General features: G+C 31.8%; 1 protein-coding gene and 1 pseudogene across 1 annotated transcript; one reads left to right on the plus strand and one right to left on the minus strand.

The window, feature by feature from the left end:
* Positions 1-593: 593 nt before the first annotated feature.
* On the minus strand, positions 594-6,229 carry LOC114946234 (uncharacterized). Its single transcript, XM_085489493.1, has 5 exons — positions 5,951-6,229; positions 2,151-2,373; positions 1,348-1,806; positions 1,039-1,259; positions 594-632 (listed from the first exon to the last, which is right to left on the minus strand). The coding sequence occupies exons 1-5, from the start codon at positions 6,227-6,229 to the stop codon at positions 594-596; spliced, it is 1,221 nt and encodes a 406-aa protein (XP_085345619.1).
* Positions 6,230-21,177: 14,948 nt separating this feature from the next.
* LOC146719813 (uncharacterized) lies at positions 21,178-23,704 on the plus strand (annotated as a pseudogene).
* Positions 23,705-27,328: the final 3,624 nt, after the last annotated feature.

Raw genomic sequence — 27,328 nt, forward strand, 5'->3', positions numbered from 1 at the left:
ATGGTTACCTAGTTGAATGCAGAAATGTTCTCCAGAAGGAAACTGTATGGTTACACTTCGTTATATTACCAAACTTCCTGCAATATTTACATTTGATTAATAATTTTGAATTATAATATATATTGTATATATGTACAACACGAAAATGTTATGAATAAGGAAAGTTTCTTTATGTAGTTGACATAATATAACATAACATAATAATGATTTTGAGTGGTATTAATACATTAGAATGAGAAATTAATTTATAAATATACAATTTGCATATATAAGTATAAATATATAATAATTTAAATAAACAAGTATTTTTTATCATCCCATATAAATATATATTACTAATGATGATTAATTTGAATTGATATATATAATAAATACTTTTATTATGTGATTTTATACTAGAATTTGGTAGAAAAAATTCTTACGTGAGTCAGTTATATTAAAGTAAATGTAAAGCAGGAAATTAAGATTTTTAAAGACATAATATGATACGTTGAAATATATGTACATGGTTAATAATGTTTATTTCCTTTTGTTGAAGGATGGTTATGCAGATTACAATTAGAAAATATGATTAGATGCATTGCAAAATTCATTTAATAGCTATCAGAAGTTTTAATGAAATCAGCATTGCGCTGTTGAATCAAACCATAAGATAAATCAGATTATTTTTGCCAACATAGATACTTTCAAGCTTTAATATCAAATATATTTTAAATTATTATTATGATGAAACCTAGTCTGGTAATATCAAACATTATTCTTACAATTGAATATGTTTGAAAATAAAAATATTGGCAATTATGTATGGAATATGTGTCATATTTCATGGTTTTGGAGAGAATGTGAATCATATATGTTGATTTTTTACTCAACATTATAAAGAAGAATGTATACACACATATATATATATATATATATATATATATCAAACTATATATAATCATATACATAATTATTTAATAATTATAAATAATATAAATTATAAATATTCAGTATTGTTAATAGTTATATTTATTAAAAGTAAAAATAAACATTTACCATTTTCACGAAAAACTCTTCATTTTTTAAATTTTCTTCAAAAAGTTGCAGCTCATTAATAGATGAAATAGCGTTAAATGTAAAAGCTTCTTCATTTATATTATTTTCTTGATTTCTAATGGTTTGATTTGTTATTTTATTTTCCATTCTATTGAGTCTTCTATCAATGTATGCTACTTCAATCAGGAGGCGATTAACTTTTTTTAAAATTTCTTTCAACACTAAAAGTTATAATATCATAATTTATATTTTAAAATATTGTATATATATATATATTTAAGTCATTACCAGAAATTTAATCCTTTTTACCTTTTTGAGTTTGATCTTCATTATTTTTATTTGTTAACTTTTTGTCAATGGAATAAACATCATCTTTATCGTTAAAATCTTGATTTTTATTTTCTATCTCTTTCTTGTTATGTGTAGTGATCATTTCTGTTTCTTGTTGATCAATAATTCTCTGTTTTTTCTTTTCAATTGGAATCATTTTGATTTTTTCGAGTGCAATGCTTGGATTTTCAAAGGTTGCTAAAACCTGTGCAGACTTTTCCGAATAAAACAATTTTTGTGATTCAGAAAATTCCTTCGGGTCTGGTAAAGGAGACAATGAATCCACTTCTGTACCAGAAGATTCATTATCAGATGACGTAAAATTTTTTGCAGTAGCTCTATCATGACGTGTTTGTTTCACATTTTCTTCATCTTCAGTATTTATGTCCGATATATTTTCAGCCATCCTTAACTTTTCTTGGCCTCGTTCAAAAGTATCTGAATGTAACAATGACAATTACATATTTACAATTATAAATACAAAACATAGACAATTAAGAGTAGTGTAAATTATATGTCGATAGCTTAATGTTAAAAGAAAATATTTAAGTTTTCAAATAGAATTAATTCTTATTTTTACGCAATATCAATTCAATGAATAATCGATCCAATAAAGTCAAAAAAAGTAATTTTTAATTTCATTTATTACATATATCATTAATATAGACTCTTGTTTACATTATTTTAATTTTATTTATTGTATTAATATTGCCAAGAAAAAAATTAATTTTTTAACAAAAAAAAAAGGAAAAAAGAGTTTTAATAAATAATTATAAATATACCTGCTGAAGCAAAAAAGCGTAGAACATCATACATTGCCCAGCCAGCTTTTACATTTCTTAAATCCGGTATTTTTTTATTTTTTATTGCCTTATTCAGCCTCTTTTTCGCATCGTAATTTGGATAGAAGCAAACCTGTTGCTTTTTAACAGATTCTTGCAACCAGTTATTAGGGACTAGTGCTAGCCCGTCGTGGAATTGAACTATATAAAAGTTTTCTGGAAACTATACCAACAAAAAATATGTATAATAATCAATTAATTTATTGACAATAAATAATATTACAGTCATGTGCATTTCTATATATTACCTGTAAGGAAGATTCTTTTTCTGTTTTTTGGAAAGAAAATTGCTCGCCTCTCGATTCAGCCATATTTAATAAGTGTATTAGAAATATATTGGAAACCACACGGTGTAAAATGTTCAAAACAGAGAACACATAACCTGCGATTAACCTGCAAAAATTAATCACAATTTATTATATACAATTAGTTTTATTAAAAATAGTGACATGCAATATCACGTATACATAAAGTTTAGTTAATTTTAATTCAATTTTGAAATTATTTAGATGTATTATTCATATTTTTAATATACCTTTTTAAAATCTTGAATATTGATGAGACAAATGTACAGACACGAATGCGAATGAATATGAACAAATATCGTCGAATAGTCACAAATGCAAATCTTCTTTGATTACGTTTATATATCACCTTCTTTTATTTTACTGCTATTTGATGATGAGTAATGCAGACAATCATAACCAGCATAAACATAAATTGCACATTAGTCGGATGAAATAATTAAATAATCGTAAGTCGATAATCAATTAACGAAATATTGATTAATTAAAACCAGAATATTGTCAATTATGGATGCATTCCTATTTCGCTGTCAGTACTGAAAATCTATAGTTTATGTTACGTACACTATAGATTTTCAGTACCGACAGTGAATATCGAAACGCAGACCATGTTACAATGGAAAAAAAAATAAAAAATAATTTTTTTTTACTACGAACAATGAAGCGTATATGGTAGAACCATTAATTATGTATAACATATGTGTGTGTGATTAATTCTTCCACAAATGGTTGTAAGTATTCATTGGAATTGTTTGATTTTTTTTACCATAAAACAGCCCGACTATATGCACTTGGTTTGAAATCTCATCTGAAAGTAATATTGGCCAGAAACTACTTGGCGGTGATCTGGATATTGGCAAACCATCTATATTAATTAATAAATTAATTTCAGATACTTTCAAAGACATACTTTTGCTGCAGGAATACTTCCAAAGTATTCGATAAACCAAAGTGGTAATACGATCCTCCTGCTAATGCAACTACTTCAGTAGTTTTCTTGGGTGTTTTTAGAAGCGCTCTTGCATTCTTTGGTAAAATTTTAAATTGTGAATGCGGAGCATGCCTCAAAATCTCCATAAGAGCATTAATTGCATTATGTCTAATTTTAAATTCAAAAGACCAATTTCGAAGATTGCACAACAATTCATTATCCATACTTTTATCATCAATGTTGATATTATCACTTGCGCCGTCACTTGAATTGTCAGAATCTAATGATAAAGGTTGCATTTCTTCTCGTTTTTTAGCATCAATAAAATTTTCTGTCTGTGACTACTTCTGTGTTATCCGAATATTCTTCATTATTATTGTCACTAAAGTTTGGCAATTGATCATTACTAGGAGAAGATATCGTTGAAACTGATGATTGATCATTTTCAATTCGACATTTTTTTATGCATTCGCCCAATGGTCCAAAATTAGTCACACCACTACTTGACAATTCTAGCAAGAAATAATTCATTTCCGTTTCTTTTTGTGCTAATCGTCTTTTATGCCGCGAAGAAATATCACGGTTACTTAATTGTTTATCCATTATATAAAAAATTATTTATTATGTAAACTAGAAAAATAACAATTATAATAAAATACGCATTAATATTGCACAAGGTACAACCATATGGAAATTCTAATCATTACAATAAAATATAAAAAACTTACCTTTGACTTACTAAATTCTTTTTCACATATATAATCAACATTTATAATATTTTAACATCTGATCACCGCGATTACGATTACAGAAACGTGTTTGACTTTCCGTTTATTAAAGGTTTTCATAGGTTAAATCTTATCCAATATCTATCAACTACGTGTTTGATACATAAATAGTTACGTATATGCGCAATATACCTGCTATGTATTACATATGTATTTTCACTTTAATACATCAAACATATTGCATTAATTGCATATTTAACACGTTATATTTCATATATAATAAAATGTAATGTAAATGCAATATTATTACGTATTTATTATGTAATTGTAATGAAAGATGCCGTATAGGATGTTTATTCCGGACTCCCCTAAAGGTTGCCGGAGCGTTTTCAAGGAACCGCCAAACCCCTTACATCCTCCTTCTCTCTTTACAATATGTTACATTGTCATAATACAATATGTTACATAATTACATTATCAGTCTCTCCTCTCCTCTCTCTTCCTACTCTCCTTCCTTCCTTTCTCCTTCTTCTCCTTACCTTCTTTCTGCTGTTTGCCATCTTCCCTCTTTCTCCTTCTGTCCTCTCTCTTCCCGTTCTCTCCTTCTCTCTCCGTTCCTCCCCTGCTTCTCTGTCTCCCTCCTTGTTCCGGGTCCCTCTCCGTCCTGCTTCTCTCTCTTTACCTTAAACAAATAATCACAACTCCTGTCCTCCCTTTTCCCCTTCCCCCCTCATCTTTCCTCATAATACAATTGTGCTCTCCTCTTTCCTCTCCTGGCCATTTTGCGACCTTACAATGTATCTGGGTCCCTTCCTTCCTGCCCCTTTTCCCCTGCTTCCTCCTTTTTCTACTATTCCGTTTCCTCCCCGACCCCCCTTGTCTCTGCTCCCCTTTTTTCTATTCTCTTCCTATTCCCTTTTTTTCTCTAACCTTTGCTCCTCTTTATTCCATATCCATTCCTCTCCATTTATCCACATCCTTTTCCCATATACCATCGCATCTCTTCCTCTGACCCTCTCTCTCTTTGCTTTATCCATCATTATCCACCTAATCCTCCTTTTTTCCCTCGTTAAATCTTCATCCACTCCTACCTCCCATTTCCTCCAAATCATCCTTCCATTCTCCAACAGTTCCTTTTTATCCTCTTCCTTTTCCATCTCCACCATTACAATCATCTTCCCATCGTCCCCCCTCACCTCCCATGACCCTACTATTCCTACCTTTCTATCTAATACCACCTCCGTCATCCTCTCCATCAGCAGCCTCCTTTCATCCTGGTCCTCTCCGTCCAGCCCTCTCCATGCCACATTTTTTCTCCTCCTTCATCTTCTCTCCATCTCCTCCGCTTTGCTTTCCATTCTCTCTCTTTTCTCTTTTTCCGCTCTCTTCTTACTCCTTTTCCCTTCCCTTTCCTTCACTTTTCTCCACATTTCCTCTCCTCTTTTCCATTTTTCCTTCTCCTCGCTTCCCCTGTCATTCTCTTCTTCTTCCGCCCTCTTTTTCCTTTCCACCTCCTTGCCCTCCTCCTTTCCTTCTCTTCTCTCTTCCTCTCCACTCGCTTTCCCTTCTTCCTCCTTCTTCCCTCTTGTCTCCTTTCCTTCTGTCTTCTCCACCTTTCCTCCCGTCTTCCCTTTCTTCTTCATTTTCCTTTCTTACCCCCTTGCCCTGGTCATTCCTTCTCCCCTGTTCCTTGTCCTCTTCACCCTTCACTAATTCCCACCACTCTTCTCCACTCTCCTCTGTCTTACCTTGCTCTCTCCTTCTCTCTCCCCTCACCTGCAGTCCCCCTTTGTTCCTCTCTTCTTTCTCCTTTTCCGTCTCCCACTGTGCTTCCTCTTCTTTCTTCTCTTCTATCTCCTCTCCTTCGATCTCCTTGTCTCTTTTCTTATCACTCTCCTTATCCTCTTTCTTTTTCACCCATCTTAGTAACTCCTCCATCATCCTTTCCATCCTGTTCATTCTGCTCTTCATCTCCTTCCATTCCTCCTTGCACCAGCATACACCGGTCCCCTCCCTTCCTCTATCGTTTTCACTTCCTCCTTTGCCTTTCTTCATTGCCTCTTCTTCTTTTCCTTTCACCGTCCCCTCGTCCCCTCCTCTCTCCTCTCTGCGCCTAACCCCTTTTCTCTCCTTTATGTCCTCTTCTCGTCCTCTTCCTTCCTCTCCTATCTCTTCCTCTTCTCTCCTCTCCACCTTTTTTTCCACACTTCCTCCTTCTTCTTCCTTCACCTTCCTCGCTTTTTCCTCTGCTTAACCTTCCTTCCTGCTCTTGCCTTTTCTAACCTTGTTATTCCTTTTGCCACCATGTGCTCACTTACGCGCCTATCTTGTGTGATATTGCGCGCGCAACTTCTTTCTTCTACTTGTCTCCTTTTCCTCACATTTTCCATCACTTATCCCCATCACTCTTCTCCCTTTCTTTCTTCTTTCCTCTTCCTACCCTTTGTTCTTCATTTTTCCTCACTTCACGACAATTTCCTCTTCCTTTTTTCCTTCCTATTATTATACAATTTGCGGAGCACTCTCGCACCACACCTTTTCATTTGCCGCCATCTTGGCAAATAAATTATAGATATAGGTAATGTAAATAAAAATTTAAAAGAAATAAATTAATTAAATAAAAGTAAATTTTATTAATTGTACCTTTTGTATCAGGGATTATTAAATTTTGTTATTTATTGAATAATTTAAATTTCTCGAAATAAAATGAGTTAATCCCATTACATATCAAACCCATTTCATATCAATTAAATTAAAAAAAAAAAAAATTAGATATCATAAAAGTTGATTAAAATATCTTTCTCAAATAAATATTTAAAATAATTTTTATACATTAATTTTAATATCCCAATATTATATAAGTATATTTATATTAATTATATAGAAATTTTTTAATTTAAAATAATATATATAGTTAAAGAATTAGGCAATTTTATTTTATTAAATTAAAATTTTTTTAATTTACCTGTTTAACAAAAACATGGTTTTTTGATAATAATTTAAAATTATTTCTGCTCAGTGATTTTTTAAATAGCCGCAGTACATTCTTACGTGATCTTCCTGCTCTCTCCTGCGCCCTCTCCGTCTCCTACTCTTACTCGTCACTACTCTCTGCTTTCTCCCTATGTCCCTATATTCCCAGGCGCTTACCTGCGTGCGTATCTATGTGATAGTGCGCGCGTCGCTTCCTTCGCATTGACTGTGCAAAGGTAGCATAATCAATTGTTTTTTAAATAAAAACTGGAATGAAGAAATTGATGAAATTAAAGCTGTTTCAATTTATAGATTTAAAATTTAAATTTTAAGTTAAAATTCTTAAAAGAAATTATGGGACGAGAAGACCCTATTGAATTTAATATAATTTTTAAATTTATTTAAGGAAATAAATTTTATTTTAATATTTATATTTTTTATTGGCAGGATAATTAAATAAAATGAACTTTAATTTTAAAATAATTTTAACATTAATTAATGAAATTTTTATGGAGGATTGATTATTAAAATAAAATTAAAAAAAAATTAATTACCTTAGGGATAACAGCGTAATATTTTTAAAAAGATCATATTAATAAAAATGATTGCGACCTCGATGTAGAATTAAAATAAAAATTAAATGAAGAAGTTTAATATTTTAGTCTGTTCGACTAATAAAATTTTACATGATTTGAGTTCAGATCGGTGTAAGCCAGATCGGTTTCTATCTATAATAAAATTAAGAAAATTTTGTACGAAAGGACTTTTTTTTGAAATTATATTTTTTTAAATGAATAAATTTAATTGATTAAATAGAAAATAATTGGAATTACTTTGGCAGAATTTAAGTGTATTAAATTTAGAATTTGAATGATGTATAATTAAGAAAAGTTATACAAGTAATAATTTGTCAAAATTTTAAATTAAATTTATATAGAGTGTTGAATATATTAAGATTATTAATTTTGTCGTTAATTATATTAGTTGGAGTAGCTTTTTTAACTTTATTGGAACGAAAAATTTTCCATTCATCCATTTATATGAAAAATTAGTAATAATAAACGTGTGTAAAATTTTTTACTTAAATTTTTATATTTTTCTTATATTCTCTATCTTTTACCTCATAGCAAAATAGAATTTCGACTCTTTTTACCCAAAATTGTTCGATATATTCTTTTTTCTATTCTGTCCCTGTATATCAAGAAATAATTTTATTTTATATTTTCAGCAATAAAACTTTGAATGTTAACCCGAGCAAGCGTGTTTTCTATTAGAGTTATTTTTATTACACAAGGTGTCGAGGTGACGTTCAGCCGAAATTGTACACGTGTTTCTTTTTGTTTTTTATTGTTAGGTCTTATTTGTTACCGAGGTGTCGATAATACAGGTACTTGATATTGCGTATACGACAAGTGAAATCGTGGTCAGACGTTAGAGGCGTTTGTAATTTTTGTATATCTTGTTTTCTTTGTTACCGATGATACCAACATTAGCCGATAGTGCAACGCCTAGTAAGCTATCAGCCCACAATCAGTGTGAATCTGTATTTCTTGTTCACTCCGGCGGCCCTTTCTCTCTATTGCGTAAGAGAGTTCGAAGAGAGAGGTGCCATAGTCGCCCTCCATGCGGCCTTGGTATACCACGACTCGCCATTTTGTCGGCTTTTTCCAAAACCCACCTACTCTCCCTCTACCCTTCCAAAATAAAAATCACCCAATCAGAGTGCCGGCAAGTATAGGCAGAGCCTATCAGACACCGAAGACTAATACCCCGATAAAAAAATAGATCAATCTTCGATCGCAAAATTCTGTCTAGCTACACCCCCTCAGACGTCAGGGCCTTGTGTTTGGACAGAGTTTTGACCCTCACAGCGGGGGCCACTGACCTTTACAGCAAGGACCATTGTTTGTCACACCAAGAACGACCGTCTGGCACAGTAGGAGGTCGACGCCAGTGGCCGAGGAGTGAGGGTTTGTTTTGACGACCTATAGTGGCCCACTTACTATTTGCCTCCGTCACTAATTCTGCCTTGGAACCCAATATCCACAAAAGTAAAACAATAATTAGCATCCACAAAAGCTAATAGCACCACGCTAAAAGTACCTTTATAATTATAAAATTCTGATCCACTATGTGTAGGACATCGAATCACAATATGTTTCCCGTCTATAGCACCAAGGCAGTAAGGGAAATTCCATAAGCTTTCGTATTCCTTTGTTATCTTTAACCATTCATTTTGAGTTTTAGACAGCTGAAAATAAATTGAAATAATATATGATTTTTAAATCGGCCAATAGAGCTAAGCGCGAAAATTAATTTTTTGGAATTGTATCTCTTAGTTTGAGATTACTAAATTCCATTGATTAATCAATCTTCGAACTTATCAACGGAAAAATAGATGAGAAAAATATTGCTCGAAAAGTCGCTGAAGCGGGACTGTTTTCATAAAATTGTAAATCCTTTATAAATAACTTTTAATTATACTGAACTATTCATTGCCAGACTACGGCTTTATTAGTTGAATTATGTAAATTGCATTACAGGGTATCAGATACATTTATTTACTTTTTAAAATTACTTCTCTATGCCAGAGGAGGGCTATCTAGCTACGCCCATGTGCGTGACGCTCTTTATCTAATAATTTTTTTTAATGATTGTATGCGTGTGTGCGTGCGTGTGCGTTTCATCGCAAAGCTCGACCGCTCGTCATTCTCAGTAGTTTTATTTCCTCTCTTGTACAGTCACATTGGTTCTTGTTCATTTTTCTCTTCCTTCAGAAAGAGACGTCAAAGCCCAATATAGTGATACATTATATGTTTTATTTAATCTCGCAAGATAATTAAAAATCAACCGGGTAACCGTCTACATTAACAGTGTTAGAATAAAATCAGATGAACAATTTAAAATTTTTAGAAAAAAAAAAAAAAAGATAATTTGATTTTATTATATGTGTATATTATGCACTTAACTCATATTTTTTACATTCAATTAATACAGAAGTAAAAGTAGACAAAAATTTAATAATAGATTTTTTAATTAATGAAAATTAAAATTTATGTGAGAAATAATGAATGTACTAACAGATTTGACTGATTTTATTATTTAATTCTTCTAGTGTATCCTTTTGTGAAATAATGTTTGTAAAACATGTCGCGTTTTTGTGTTGTGGACTTTTTCTCCTTATCATTTCATCATCGAAATCTCAGCAAAATTACACCAACAACGAAGAGAAAAGTCATAATTTGACGGTACAATACAAGTATGTCAATAATACACAATACAATAAAATGAAATATGAATTTCGCACTATTTCTACGAATAACAATCACAAGGATGTTGATTCGATAATATATAAACTAAGAAGACATTCTGTTCACAATCATGAGGATGATGACAAAATACCGAAAATCTCTCAAACCAATTTTACAAATATCAATGATAAAAAAAACTTTACGTCACAGGAAGTTTACGAAAACTTGATTCAAAAGAATTATTCCATGTCGAATAAAGTGTTTGAAAATTCAAAAAAAGGTAGTAATGAAAGTAACATCGTCCCATTCGAAATGTGCCATAATATTACTTGCATTCTGCTCTGCTGTCCTCTTGGTAATAGCATGAAATGGGATGGCGTAGAATGCATTTCAGAAGAAATTAAATACATTTTTCCGAATGTGTACGAATACACGAACGATTCAATGCAGATTGAAAGTAAGAGAGTGGACGAATTCTTTTATTTAGCCGTCTACGATTCGTGCTTGGAAACAAAACGTTTCATGATACACGAGGGTTATCAGTACAATTATAAGATTTTTGCCAATGGTTCTATTTATTTATCTTATTATAATTTATTATTGAATTCATCATCATATTGTCTTGCCGGTTTCTTGAACAAGGGAAAAATGTTCGAAGTGATTTTTTGTTCACCTGAGAGCATCTTAAGCAATTATGCAAGAAAGTTATATGCCAGCCTGAAATTAGTGTGTCTATTATTTTTGGTGCCAATAATTTTAGTGTATTCCATATTGCCAGAACTTCGAAATGTATACGGTTTCATGTTGCGCAATTACAGCTTTGCTTCATCCGTCGCACTCATATTTGAAGCCGTGAAAACTCTACATTTCGTAGGAGAAATATACTCCGTCTGTATTACACTTGGTACAGTATATCTAACAATAAATTATATAAATAGATAAAATCAATGCAGCGTACATATTTGCCAAGCATAATTATTTATTAATATATTTGCATAATAATTTATCTTTTTAATAATTGAATTTGACTTAATAATTGAACACTTGTTAAAAATTTAATTATTAATAATGAATTAAATTAAAAGTTAATTATAACTATTATAATCTACGTTCGCTTTAATATATACAAGGTGTCCCATTTTATCTTAGATATATCTCGAAAAATATGAAGGAAACGGAAAAATGTTTTGAACGAAAGTTGTTTAGTTCGAAGAGGAACATAAGATGGTGCCACTGATTTGACCTTGAATAGTCCTGAATGTCACGTAAAGGTCACTTTCAATTTCTTTATTATAAATCCCTATTTTTTGCATATTCTTGTAGCTTATCTCAAAAGCTTTCCAAAACACTATTAAAAAGATAAGAAATATATTTTAATCGGCTCTCAATATTAATAATAATAATATAAATATGATATTTAAAAACGGCCAATAGAGCACAAGCGCGAAAAATTAATTCTTCGGAACTGTATCTCTTGGTTTGAGATTACTAAGTTCCATATATAAATTAATCTCAAACTTACATATGGAGAAATAGGCGAGAAAAATATAGGTCCGAGTAATGCTCTATCTGTTAAACTAAAAATTGTGCCTATTTTATGATGGATTGGGTGTACAAATTTCATAAAAACAAGTATTTTATTTGAATCGAACATTTTGATCCTAACATCAGACCATCTTCAGCAACTGTCAATACAAATAATTACAAATAAGTCCATATTTATCTCAAACTTAAAATTCAAATTGTAATAAAATATATGTACTAAAAGACTTGTGCTCGTGTATTTGATTGAGTCTTAATCTGCTGACATTGTGCATGCAAGATAGAATAAGACTGGTTAAAATGTAAATTGACTATGACTGCGAAGGTTATTTATACGCGGATCCTGCTGTATGCATCATGTATCTCATTACGCAACATATTCCAAGCGAATCATTGAAATATATAATTAAATATTACGAGTAATTTATGAGTTGCCAGTGAAATAAAAATATAAAATATGTTAATACACCGACCACAACTGGCAATGTTATTCTTTAGTTATTTATTCAAAATTCGGACAACGTTTCGACCTTAGTTCAGGTCCTTATCAAGTCTACAATCAAAAAGTAATAATTATAAATGTTGATAAATTATTAATAAAAAGCACATTTTTAAAAAATGATAAATAGCGTAAACCAATGTATATAAATTAATTAAATAAAAATCATACCTGCTAAGAAATAAATTGACACACTTCTACATAATAAAAGTTACACTAAAATTCGTCCTACGTTTGTTGGACATTAACGTCGTGATATTAGAAAACGAATTAACTGTTAGTTCGTATATATTGTATATATATATATATATATATATATATACACACATATATATACATTATATATATATATATATATATAATGTATAATTTTTAATAAATATGTTTAATGTTTATTAATTTTATAAATATGTATAATTATATAACGTTTAATATATATCATATTCAATAAATTTGTTTCACGTTTTACTGGATAAACGTGTTATATTTTCAATTTTCTTATATATTGTAAAAAAGAAAACTCGTATAGGACCGCGGAGCATAGACAATTGCATAATGTAAATAATCAGAATCCTTCATTTTCTGTATTTTCAGGATTTTCATCCTGAAGATAGAAATAAAGGACTCTAATTAGTTGATTCTCTTATGCATTATGCAAAAGTCTGTGCTCCGGTTCTATGGTTCCTATATTACTACAATAGGACGTTTTTTTTATGTCTTCTTGACGTCAATAAATCGTCAAATTGTGAAACCAAAAATCATTATATTGACTTTGTATCTCGTGAACGTAATTGTGACGTCAAAATGATGTCATTTTGACTGCCTTGTGTTCCTTGGGGAGTTCTATAGTACACAATCTCAAATTATGAATATGCACAATCTTATTCATGTTGCAGATGATACAAAAAATTTAGGTTGCAATTTAAGTCATATAAACTGTTTTTCATTTGAAAATTATTTAGGATTGTTGAAGCCATATATTCGGAAAACTGATAAACCTCTAGCGCAAGTATACCGTTGATTAAGTGAAAGAAATAAATTAAATTAGCCTTCTATTCCTCTTTTTATTGAAATTTAAAAATAAAAAAAATTAATGAATAACAAAATACTTATTTTAAAATTAAAAATAAATGGAAAATTTATCATTAGTTACAATTATCCAAATAATACAGTATTATTAAAAAAATGGCTCAATTTTTGAAATTAAACGAATTATATGGAATGAAAATAATAATCTTAAAAAAATAAAAATAAAAAGTTTTAATTAAAAAAATCAAAAGTATATATAAATATCTAACAAATTCTTGCGATTTACAAATGTATAAAATTCTCAAATCATCTTCATATATAAAAATTTATCTTGTAACCTTTATAAAACAAAAATACGCTGCGTAAACTCTTAAAAAATACGTTGTATTGTAAATTTAACGTATAAGACGGGCAACAAGAGCCAAATCGCGGATGACAATGCGTTGTTCTAACGAAACTAAATAATTTTTCGTTAGAATTAAATACCGGTGCACAAGGCACCAAATTTTTACTTGGACACGGCCAAGATTTTAAATATGAAATAATCTCATATTTTGAGATTTAATTTCAATACCCCTTTAACCCCCCTACGGAAAATAAATAAATGAATGCAAGAGAAAAATATAGATCCGAAAATCGCTGAATCGGGAATCGAAGACCTTTCGCTTGCCGGGCGACTGCTCTTCCAGCTGAGCTATTCAGATCCTTTCGATTCTATACTTTTCTCTGTTATATATATTAATGTTGGTAAACAAACGCATTTTTTAAGCCAGCGTGTATCAAATATAAGAGTTTCAACAAGGCTCTGTAATATAAATATAAATTTAACGTATAAGACGGGCAACAAGAGCCAAATCGCGGATGACAATGCGTTATCCCGATTCAGCGATTTTCGGATCTATATTTTTCTCTTGCATTCATTTATTTATTTTCCGTAGGGGGGTTAAAGGGGTATTGAAATTAAATCTCAAAATATGAGATTATTTCATATTTAAAATCTTGGCCGTGTCCAAGTAAAAATTTGGTGCCTTGTGCACCGGTATTTAATTCTAACGAAAAATTATTTAGTTTCGTTAGAACAACGCATTGTCATCCGCGATTTGGCTCTTGTTGCCCGTCTTATACGTTAAATTTATATTTATATTACAGAGCCTTGTTAAAACTCTTATATTTGATACACGCTGGCTTAAAAAATGCGTTTGTTTACCAACATTAATATATATAACAGAGAAAAGTATAGAATCGAAAGGATCTGAATAGCTCAGCTGGAAGAGCAGTCGCCCGGCAAGCGAAAGGTCTCGGGTTCGATTCCCGATTCAGCGATTTTCGGATCTATATTTTTCTCTTGCATTCATTTATTTATTTTCCGTAGGGGGGTTAAAGGGGTATTGAAATTAAATCTCAAAATATGAGATTATTTCATATTTAAAATCTTGGCCGTGTCCAAGTAAAAATTTGGTGCCTTGTGCACCGGTATTTAATTCTAACGAAAAATTATTTAGTTTCGTTAGAACAACGCATTGTCATCCGCGATTTGGCTCTTGTTGCCCGTCTTATACGTTAAATTTATATTTATATTACAGAGCCTTGTTAAAACTCTTATACGTTGTATTGTGTTTCAATTTGGAAGAAAAAATAAGCCAATAAGAAAATTTGTTTTAACTTTACTACATTAATAAAAATGATTTAAAACTATTATTATTCTTCATTATTTGAAAAATATTATGCAAAGTTGTTTAATAATGTTTTCTAATAAAGTTTATATTGTGTTTTATACAACAACTTTAAAAGTAATTAATGTTATTTTAATTTTATAACAATTTTATTTTTATATTCAATTTTTAATAAGTCTTATTAGTTTTTTATATTACTCTTATTTGCATTTAATATTTAAAAATAATGCAGAAAAAAAAAAGTATATATATATATTTCGAGTCAAAAATATATATGTATATATATGGTATATACGAGTATATATATAATATATATATATATATATATATATATATATATATATATATATATATATGGAGCATTCCACGTGAAAAGGGCTCACCTAAAAATAAACTTTTTAGGATTTTTTAAATAATCGTGGAGACTTGTTAGGGTACATATTGTATGAGGTTAAAGCAAAAAAAATAAGGATTATATGCCTCATATCCAAGATATCGAAGGTAGAATGTTTTAAGTAATTTTTCTTTCTTTGACATTTATAGCTAAAATTATAATATATATAGAATTTTTATAGACATGATTTTTTAGGATTTTTCCCGTACTTTCAGATGAAAAAGTTAATTTTAGTGAAAATTTTTTATTACCATAAAAAAAATCAATTTTTTAGTTTGAAGTAAATAAACGGAAAATTATATCCACTTTTAAAAATCTGGAAAAATTCTCAAAAATACTTCAATATATGTAGAATATGATGCCATAAAGGAAATTTTGGGATCGCAATTGGATCTACTCAAAAACAAATATTTTTTTCAAACAAAATAGGAGTTTCAGACAAATTTTAACTAAAAACTCAATGATGTCAAATTTTTAATTAATCTAATTATTTCATACTACATGAATAATATATTTTTAACAAACAGCTATAAAAAAATAATTTTGAAATTTTTTTTATATTTGTTTTTATTTTTTATATTTTTTATATTTTAACATTTTTTAAACTTATTATTTCTTCTTTTTTTTGGGAAATAAATCTTTTTTATCAAAACTAAATTCTTTTAAAATTAAATGATCGTTTGCAGGAATAATTGTATGATATTTTAAGGTACCTGGAATTGTTTTTGCTAAGGTAAATCTTGGCTCCAAAATCTTATTTAATTTATTATGGTTTGTTTTTGAACTGTATAAAATGGTTGTTTCCTTTAGATTATTTTTTGCCCACATGTATAATGCCTCAGCATTGAGAATTACACTTCCTTGCAAACTAGCTTTTTTTGCTAGTCGTTTTAAATTTCCACCAATACTATCACAGGAACTTTTCCCGTGTGCTGTGGCAAAGAAATGCCATTTTGCCGTGATACCAAAAAAATCGCGCGCATGGTAAAGCAAATTATGAAAGTTATATTTATTTTTATAATGTTGGCCGGCCCCATCTGTAAAATATATTATGTTGCATTTCTCGACAAGATCCTTCTGCAATTTGCCGTTTACGTTTTGTATATATAGTTTCTGGTTCCGAGTCATCGTTAGAACTCTGAGTAAATCTGACTGGAAGTTGACGCTTTCGCAGTTTGTCGTAATCAGTTTTTAGGGAGTCAATAGATTGATCGTCGGCTAGTATAGCAGCTTTACAGAGCCAAGTTAAAAGTTTCTGGAAACACGAGAGAAGATTGTACTTTAATATCCGTTATTGAATCCAGTGCATAAAAATGACAGCTAGACTACTTACTGTAACTGTGCAAAAATTTAACTTTACATTCTTCCTAGTCTTCTTTTGCATCCACAAGTGACATGACTAGTTTCGTAGAGCATTTGGTTTTAGTGGGATACGTAACACTATCTTTACATTTATTCATCCATTTAGTTGCTACAACACATATGCCACTATCCGACCAAACAACAACTGAAAACTGTCAAAAACAGAGAAAATTAATGAAACAAAAGAACACTTTATTGTAAGAATAGATATCAATAACACAGATTAATAGACAGATCGCCAAAGGTCTGGATGAAGGAGAGACCAGCATTTCTCACTGATTTCAGCGCCATATCGTAGTAGTGGTCAATGCAGTAACTATTAATACATTCCCAAGATAAGAGCGTCTCATGCTCATGAACTTGTCCGGCGGCATGTACGAGATTTATCTTTTCGTAGCGTTCGCGTATTTCGGAAAGGACAGAATTTTATGATGTTATAAATAAATAAATAAATAAAATATTAACCTGACCTATTATAAGTATTTTTTAATAAATGTTTCATTATTATTATCATCTAAGTCTAAGTCGTTTAATTAATTTTTAGTTTTTTAATAATTAATTTTAATTTATTCTAATCATTTTAATATGTGAAAAATACTAATACGTATACGTTTTATAATGAATTAATATATTTCGAGAGTCGAATTATATATTTTTAATAATATAAAAGTGTTCAAAAATTATATTTGACTTTTAATTTTAATTATTTTAGCAAAGAGTTCCGAAATCTCTTACACACATAATAGGGATTTTGTTCATCCATATAATTCGCAATTAAGTATATATGTTAATTATTAATTTTAATAAAATACAAAATTAAAATTAAAGGTCAAATATAATTTTTGAACATAAATATATTTAATTCGTTATAAAACGTATACCCGTGATAGTATTTTTCTCGTACAAAAATAACTAGAATAAATTAAATTACTCATAAAAAAATAAAAAAATAATTAAATAATTTATATTATATATGATAATAATAAAACATTTTATAAAAAGACAGATTCAATAAATATAAGTATATATATAACATGTACTTATATTTATTGAATCTGTTTTTTAATAAAATGTTTTATAAGCTTAGAAAACTTGACTTTGACGTAACTAGCAAATTTTATTTAACAAAATTAAACAAATCATATATAGTAGGCCAACTGAACGAGCAAATAAATAAGAGTGTAAAAATTTTTATTAATAGTTAAATAATTAAATTAACATTCCGTTACAGAATCGATATAAATTGTAAACGTTTCGACTGCACTACAGTCTTTATCAATACATAAAAGTTAAATATTAAAATACAAAGTTAAATGTTAAAAATACAAAGTTAGTTAAATATTAAAATATAAAATTGAAACGATTCTTCGCTGTTGACCAATAGATATGCAAGGCGATTGGTCTGAGATGCCAAGTTATGCGACATTTGAGCATGCTACGGATATAATACGCGAATTAAATCAATGTCAGAGAAAATTAAAAAATCTTTCAACTTACATTATCGTTTTAACAAGTCCTTTTCCCCGATATTTCAAGTGTGTGTTGCGAAGTCTGAATACCAAATGTCAAAATAGAGAGCGTGATGTATTTATTTATTACCAATGTTTTTTCTAAATTATGATTCAGCAAATTTTTTAAGTATGTCAAAATAACTACTGTCTAACAATTCGGTGTCTGTATTTAAATTAATTCCATTTTTCTGTTCTTTAATGTGGATCATTTCAGATATTAGTCTTTTATGGTAATTCTTTTCATGATCCATAATTTTAATATTGTCCCAGTCAAATGTATGTTGTTCGTTTAGAATGTGTTCCGTGATAACCGAATGTCTAGCAGAGTCTAATTTAATATTATTTTATGTTCTTTAAGTCTCGTTCCTAACTGTCTTTTTGTCTGTCCGACATATGTGGCGTCACAATCGTTGCAATTCAATTTGTAAATAACGTTAGAATTCGTGGGGCAATTATTTTTGTCCTTTTGAACTTTTATGAAGTCATTCAATTTTTTAATGCAACGATATCCTACCACTACGTCAGGTCTTCTTATTGCTGAAGCAACTTTCTCAGATATTGATTCTATATATGGTATGACAAAATATTTAATGTTAGTATTAGTATTATTGGTATCTGTTATATTGTTATTATTAGGCTTGTTAAATTTCTTAGTTGAGAGATTTTTTAATCTGCGTTTTATTTCTGTGAAAATTAGATCAAGAGGATAACCAGTTGGATAGCAAAATGTTAATAGCTTTCTCTATATTTTTTTTGTGAAATTGCGGATGTGATAGTAATAAAGCTCTATCTACCAAGTTATAAATTGTTCCTATTTTATGACAAGTCGGATGATTTGAAAAAAATGAAAGTAATCTACCTGAGAATGTCTTTTTGTGATACCGATCTAAATAAATTTTAGTTATCTATTACTTTGATCATTATGTCTAAAAAGCTTATACAACGATTATCCTCCTTTTCCAATGTAAATTGTAGTCTATCGTTATAATTGTTGAATTCGTTCAAAACATATGTAATATTGTCAGCGGAAGTGCATAAAATAATGTCGTCTACATAACGGAAATAGAAAGTCAGTTTCCGTAGATCTTGCATTAAACGGTATATCTCCATAATCGATGGGCATTTTATAGAGTCACACACAAAGATTCCCAAAATGAATTCATAGGTATGATAAAATTTATATTAACTTCTACAATGCTTTCACTTTTAATATACATAACTTACAAACAAATTTATGGGACTCCTATGGGTGTGCCCCACTTTCTCCGATCATTGCCGATATAGTCACTGCAGGACTTGGAACATATTAGTATTAGTAATGTAAATTGCGAAATGACTTTCTATTTCCGTTATGTAGACGAATTATTTTATGCACTTCCCCGCCTTTTTTTTGACAATAGTACATATGTTTTGAACGAATTCAACAATTATAACGATAGACTACAATTCACATTGGAAAAGAGGATATCGTTGTATAAGCTTTTAGACATAATGATCAAGTAATAGATAATAAAATTTATTTAGATCTGGTATCACAAAAAGACATTCTCAGGTAGATTACTTTCATTTTTTTCAAATCATCCGACTTGTCATAAAATAGGAACAATTTATAACTTGGTAGATAGAGCTTTATTACTATCACATCCGCAATTTCACAAAAAAAATATAGAGAAAGCTATTAACATTTTGCTATCCAACGGTTATCCTCTTGATCTAATTTTCACAGAAATAAAACGCAGATTAAAAAATCTCTCAACTAAGAAATTTAACAAGCCTAATAATAACAATATAACAGATACTAATAATACTAATACTAACATTAAATATTTTGTCATACCATATATAGAATCAATATCTGAGAAAGTTGCTTCAGCAATAAGAAGACCTGACGTAGTGGTAGGATATCGTTGCATTAAAAAATTGAATGACTTCATAAAAGCTCAAAAGGACAAAAATAATTGCCCCACGAATTCTAACGTTATTTATAAATTGAATTGCAACGATTGTGACGCCACATATGTCGGACAGACAAAAAGACAGTTAGGAACGAGACTTAAAGAACATAAAAATAATATTAAATTAGACTCTGCTAGACATTCGGTTATCACGGAACACATTCTAAACGAACAACATACATTTGACTGGGACAATATTAAAATTATGGATCATGAAAAGAATTACCATAAAAGACTAATATCTGAAATGATCCACATTAAAGAACAGAAAAATGGAATTAATTTAAATACAGACACCGAATTGTTAGACAGTAGTTATTTTGACATACTTAAAAAATTTGCTGAATCATAATTTAGAAAAAACATTGGTAATAAATAAATACATCACGCTCTCTATTTTGACATTTGTATTCAGACTTCGCAACACACACTTGAAATATCGGGGAAAAGGACTTGTTAAAACGATAATGTAAGTTGAAAGATTTTTTAATTTTCTCTGACATTGATTTAATTCGCGTATTATATCCGTAGCATGCTCAAATGTCGCATAACTTGGCATCTCAGACCAATCGCCTTGCATATCTATTGGTCAACAGCGAAGAATCGTTTTAATTTTATATTTTAATATTTAACTAACTTTGTATTTTTAACATTTAACTTTGTATTTTAATATTTAACTTTTATGTATTGATAAAGACTGTAGTGCAGTCGAAACGTTTACAATTTATATCGATTCTGTAACGGAATGTTAATTTAATTATTTAACTATTAATAAAAAATTTATACATCTTATTTATTTGCTCGTTCAGTTGGCCTACTATATTTGATTTGTTCAATTTTGTTAACATATCAAAGCATTGTTTTGAAAACTATTATATTTGATATTATTAGGCGATTTTTTGCGACTGTTTGGTACATGTACCAATGTGTACCAGAATGTTTTCGTGTGTTTGGTAATTTGTGATAGAGGCGTGGCCAATCATTTTGGTATGTATCTGGTTGGTACCACGTTATATCCAGCAATAAAGCAGGGTACATGTTGTTAGTTTTCTGAGTTGCAAATAGGCGCCAAATATAAAGACACAGGTAATAAACAATGCATTTTACATTTATTCGTGTTAAATCTATTGAGCTAAATATTTCAAACAGAAGATCGAGCTTATAAAGTAGAAACTAAAAATGTCAATTTTTTTGGACACTTTTAAATAATTTCTACGCTTATAGGTTAAGCACTGATTGAAATAGAGAGCTACAAAACAAATAAAATTTCTTTATTATTTAAAACTTGAATTATATTTAATTCATTATTTATCAATTATAGATACTATAGATAGTATGAATAAAAGCAGCCTTTTAGTATGTGCTGACACGAGTGGGCAACCGATTTTGGATGAACATGGAAAATTAATATATTTTTGTCCTAAAAGTATGTAAAAATTATATACAGATAGATGTATTTTTTATTTATTTACTTTAAATATGAAATTAAGACTTATATCTAATTAAATATTACAGCAAATGCTTTAATCTTGGAAGCTCAATCGTTATGTAAAGCACCTATGTCTGAAAACAACAGTACATAAGACTTTAAACATCTTTTAAATTTCAAAACGTATACAGACAATACAAATGTTTAAAAAACATCATGAAATATCTAAACAACTTATATTTTTTTGATTTTTTATTGTTTAATATAAGTCTATATGTTTTTAATGATCTCATACATAATCATTTTATTAATTATATTTTAAAACAAATTGCAATAATAATTAAAAAATAATTTTATATAAATTATTATATATCATTTAAATATATTTTGTGTTACAGATACAACAGAAAACAATATTACAAATAAAGAATGCACAAACGAAGAAATTAAAGAAAAAGGGTTAGAAATGACAAATAAAGATAGTAAGCACCTTTATAATACATACATGTATATACAATAATACAATTAAATAATAATAATAATAATAATAATTTTAACGTATAAGACGGGCAACAAGAGCCAAATCGCGGATGACAATGCGTTATCCTAACGAAACTAAATCATTTTTCGTTAGAATTAAATACCGGTGCACAAGGCACCAAATTTTTACTTGGACACGGCCAAGATTTTAAATATGAAATAATCTCATATAATAATTTCATATTTAAAATCTTGGCCGTGTCCAAGTAAAAATTTGGTGCCTTGTGCACCGGTATTTAATTCTAACGAAAAATGATTTAGTTTCGTCAGGATAACGCAATGTCATCCGCGATTTGGCTCTTGTTGCCCGTCTTATACGTTAAATTTATATTTATATTACAGAGCCTTGTTAAAACTCTTATATTTGATACACGCTGGCTTAAAAAATGCGTTTGTTTACCAACATTAATATATATAACAGAGAAAAGTATAGAATCGAAAGGATCTGAATAGCTCAGCTGGAAGAGCAGTCGCCCGGCAAGCGAAAGGTCTCGGGTTCGATTCCCGATTCAGCGATTTTCGGATCTATATTTTTCTCTTGCATTCATTTATTTATTTTCCGTAGGGGGGTTAAAGGGGTATTGAAATTAAATCTCAAAATATGAGATTATTTCATATTTAAAATCTTGGCCGTGTCCAAGTAAAAATTTGGTGCCTTGTGCACCGGTATTTAATTCTAACGAAAAATGATTTAGTTTCGTTAGGATAACGCATTGTCATCCGCGATTTGGCTCTTGTTGCCCGTCTTATACGTTAAATTTATATTTATATTACAGAGCCTTGTTAAAACTCTAATAATAATAATGTTTTAATACTTGTAGAATTTACTAATGAAATGACATTAAAGTTATTAGAGATTGTTGGAACTAAATTTCACCATCTTAATAATTAAATGCATAAAAAAATATGATTTGATATTGCAAGAGAAATGCAAAATAATGGTTATTTAATTCATTATATTGGAACAAAAGCTTCTGACAAATGTCATCAACGTTGGCGTAACTTAGAAAAAATGTATCGTAGACATTGCCAATACATGAAATCTACTGGAACAGGGAAGAAAAAGCCTCCAAAATATTTTGATGAGATGCATGACCTTATCAGAGAGAAACACAACAGTCAACCAGTTAATTTACTGAATTCCCTAGATAATTTTAGTACAACTTCTGATACTTGTAGTAGTAAAATAAGCGAAGTTACAAATAACAATGAAAACTTTCCCAATACAGAAGATATTGCACTAGAAAATAACGTGTCAACGAAGAATACGTCAAAGAAAGAAAAAGATAATTTAAAAATTTTAAATATTTTTGAAAATGTTAAAAAAACAGTAAGACCAAAGAAAGATAATTTAAGCATTGTTTTGAAAGAGTTACACGAACAAGATACACAAATTAAAAATCAACGCTTCGAAAAGTTTCAGAGATCATTTTGCTAAAAGAGCAAAATGGATTAAAAAAAAAAAAAAACATTAGAACAAGGTAAAGAATGCATAAAGATTATGAAAAGTCTTATTAATTTAAAAGCACACAAGAAATCTAAAAAAAGGAAATATTCCTCTGATTCTGACTCTGCTTAATGTTTAAAACTTAATGCAATACAATTTTTTGATTACATTGATTATTTTGGTTAAGAAAAATATTGGATTTTATTTTTATTTCATTTTATTTTGCCTTGTTCAATATATCAATTTTTTGTTACTTAAACTTCGCAACACACACTTGAAATTTCGAGAAGAACTTGTTAAAACGATAATCAAGATTAAATGTCGCAAAACTTGGAATCTCAGACCAATCGTCTTACTCATTCATTGTTCATCAGCGAAAAATCGTTAACTTTGTATTTTAATATTTGAGTTTTATGTATTGAAGAAAACTGTAGTACAGTCAAAACGTTTACGTTGCATATTGTTTCTCTAATGGAATGAGAATTTAATTATTAATAAATCTTTAGATCTTATGTAATTTTGCTCGTTTAGTTGGCCTACAATATTTATTTCTTTTAATTTCGTCAATTTTATTAAGTTTAAGACTAAATTAGTTTTTAAGAAAAGAGAATTTTAAGTTCAAATAACTAAGCTATACAATATAAAAATATAATAATATAACACAATAATATTAAGTAAACGAGAATAATATATTTAAAACCGCATTTTCTTTTACAATGTTTAATGCAATAATGTAATATTACATAGTTACTTTAGGCATAACAAAGATATAATAAAAAAATAATTATACAGTTGAATGTAAAAATAAATTTATTTTTTTTTTATTATTGCATTATCTGACTTCGAGAGATCATTCGGCTCCGGGGGTGCCGCCCGTCCCGGGGGTGTCCCGGGGGCGGCCGGGTTTCCCGGGGGGGCCCCCCGGGGGCCCGGGAGGGGGCCCGGGTGGGGCCGGGTTCCCGGGTGTCCCCCCCCCAGGTGCCCCGGGGGGCCTGGTTCCCGGGGAGGTTCCCCCCCCTGGGTGTCCCCGGTGGGCCGTGGTTCCCAGTTGCCCCGGCCCGGAGGTCCGCCCACCCGGGGTGCCCCCGCCCGGAGTGCCCCCGGCCCGAGGTCCGGGGCCGGTGCTTAAAACCTTTTCCCCCCCCCGGTTTTTCGTTTGTTTCCTTTTTTTAATGCAATTACTTGTTTGACATTCCCATAAGCTATCGTGAAATATTTTTCTAAATGGTTTTTCTCTTCGCTCCCGCGACAATTCTCGTTGAACCGCCTTTCGGCGCCGCGCTCCATGGCCGTGCGTAACCGGCTCCGCCCCCCCCGGGGGGCCCCGGTTTGGGAAAACTATAAAATACTGCGCTGGGCCCCAAAACGAGTCGAGCGGCCGGACGATCTAAACTACTTTCTCGATCCCCCCCCACCCCGGGCGTTTTCCCCGCTCTCCGTCCTCGCCGACCGTTTGGGCCGGTCGGTTTGGGTACTAAAGAGGGTGAGAGAAAAATTTGTGTGGGGCGCTCTCGACGTTAAAAAAACGAAAACCCCGAACGGTCAAAAGGTTTTTGTGAGTCCATCTGAACGGAGAGAACATTTAATAAAATTTTTTTTGGAAACCACAATTTAAAATAATATCGATCGTCCAAACCCCCCCCCAAAAATTTCTATTTTTGGAGGTTGCGTGTCTCGCGGAACGTACGTTCGACTCTCGCCGTCTCGTTTTCCCTTCCCGGGGGGTTATGCGGCTCTTCTCTTTCGTCCCCAAAACCGCCAAAATTAACGCACCTTTTTATTACGGCGCGCATTCCCCGAGCGGTTTCCAAGACCGAATGGCTCTTGGGTGGCGCGCCCCTTTTGTTTGGGGGCCCGCTTTTCCCCTCGTTTCGTACGCAAGGGAATCGTCGCGCTTTACCCAGCATCTCTCCCGGGTACGAGTTTGCGGGAATTTTTCTTCCCGCTCGTTTGTACGCCGACGAAATCTTAGTGCTGGTCGTGGGCGGTTAACCGTACAACCAGACAAACGTCCTCACCCCAAAAAATGCCATCGTCGATCTAGCGTAAGGTGTGCGCGGCCTCAACCGCGCATCATAACTTTGGGGGGGAAAAAAACACAGTATTTTGATTTTGTGGATTTTTGAACGGGGAGGGGAAGAAGAGGGGAGGGGGCGGCGTGGGGTTTTTCTCCGCCTCCGTCTTCCTCTTACCTTACATAATGTTTTTAAAAAAAGCAGAGTGTCCCCCCGGGGTGAGCAAGACCGGGGCAAATAAAAGGGACATAGAGCGTGTCGCGCGCGGTGTGTTTCGGGGATCAAACGCGGCCCCCGCCCGAAAAAAAACTAGCGACATCTTGGGCTGCCGCGGTTACCCTTTTTCGAGAAAACCCAACAGAAACCCCGGGTTTTTCCTGCCATTCATATGTTGCCAAAAAATTAAAAACCAGCATTCTGAGTCATCCGAATTAAGGGGAAACCGCGAATGGTTTAAAAACATTTTTGGTTCTTAGATTTTACCCCATTTATTGGGTACTGGGAAAAACTAACTAAACATGCAAACGGGGCCCGACCAGTGATAGGGACGCTTTTTTTAACAAAAAAACCCAAACGGGCGGGCGGCCGCCGCTCCCCCTTTTTTTTTGGTTCTGAAAACTTTTGGGATCGCACGGCCTACACCGGGGGACCTTTTAAAAAGTCTGCCTTAAAACTGTCGAGGGGGGCTGCGCCTACCAGGTTGTAACGGGAAAAAGGGGGGTCAGGTTCGTTCCGGAAAGGGGGCCGAAAGCTACCACCCAAAGGGAAGGGAGCAGCCGGAATTACCCCTCCCCACGGGGGTAGTGCGAAAAAAACGAAAAGGGACTCATCCAGCCCCTAATGGGGAAAGATACCTTTAAAACCTTTTAAAAAAGAGGATCCATTGGGGGGCAAGTCGGTGCCAGCACCGCGGAAAACCAGCTCCAAAGCGTAATTAAAGTTTTTGGGTTTTAAAAACTCGTATTAACTGTGTCGCACCCGCGGGTTTCCCCCCGCGGGGTTTTAAAGGGTGTGGGGGACTCCTCCCCGGGGGGTTTTCCTCGCGAGGGGGGCCCCCAAAATTCCCCCCGGGTGCTCTTTTTAGTGCGATGGGGCCGACGTTTTTTGAACAAATTTGGTGCTTAAAACGGGTACCTTCGCCCAATCTGCTGCAGGGGAAAAATGGAAAACCCTCGTTTTTATTTTGTTTTTTTCGGAAACCCCCCAGGTAAAGATTATAGGGGCAAAGGGGGGATTCGTATTGCGCTTGGGGAAATTTTGGTCGCCCAAAACGGGGCAAACGAAAACATTTGCCAAAAAATTTTTTTTATTAATAAAACGAAAAATTAAGGGGTTTTGAAGGCGATCAGCCCCCGCCCTATTTTAACCAACGAGCCACAGCGATCCGCCGAATTCCCCCCATACTCGGGGGCAGCTTCCGGGAAACCAAAAGTTTTCCCCCCCGGGTTCCGGGGAGTATGGTTGCAATAAAATTAAAGGAATTACGGAAGCCCCACCAGGTGGAGCCTCGGGTTAATTTTACCAAAACCCGGGG

This window comes from Nylanderia fulva, unplaced genomic scaffold, assembly GCF_048542155.1.
Source record: "Nylanderia fulva isolate GAGA-0341 unplaced genomic scaffold, ASM4854215v1 Scaffold852, whole genome shotgun sequence".
Taxonomy (NCBI): domain Eukaryota; kingdom Metazoa; phylum Arthropoda; class Insecta; order Hymenoptera; family Formicidae; genus Nylanderia; species Nylanderia fulva.

What these genes read in the sequence shown, in the direction of transcription:
- LOC114946234 (XM_085489493.1), bottom strand. Translation starts at nt 6,229, where the DNA reads ATGAAGAAAGGCAAAGGAGGAAGTGAAAACGATAGAGGAAGGGAGGGG. An exon ending in ACGCTTTTTTGCTTCAGCAG is followed by an intron (nt 1,807 to 2,150) that starts GTATATTTATAA and finishes TGTTACATTCAG; the next exon opens with ATACTTTTGAACGAGGCCAA. An exon ending in TGAAGATCAAACTCAAAAAG is followed by an intron (nt 1,260 to 1,347) that starts GTAAAAAGGATT and finishes TATAACTTTTAG; the next exon opens with TGTTGAAAGAAATTTTAAAA.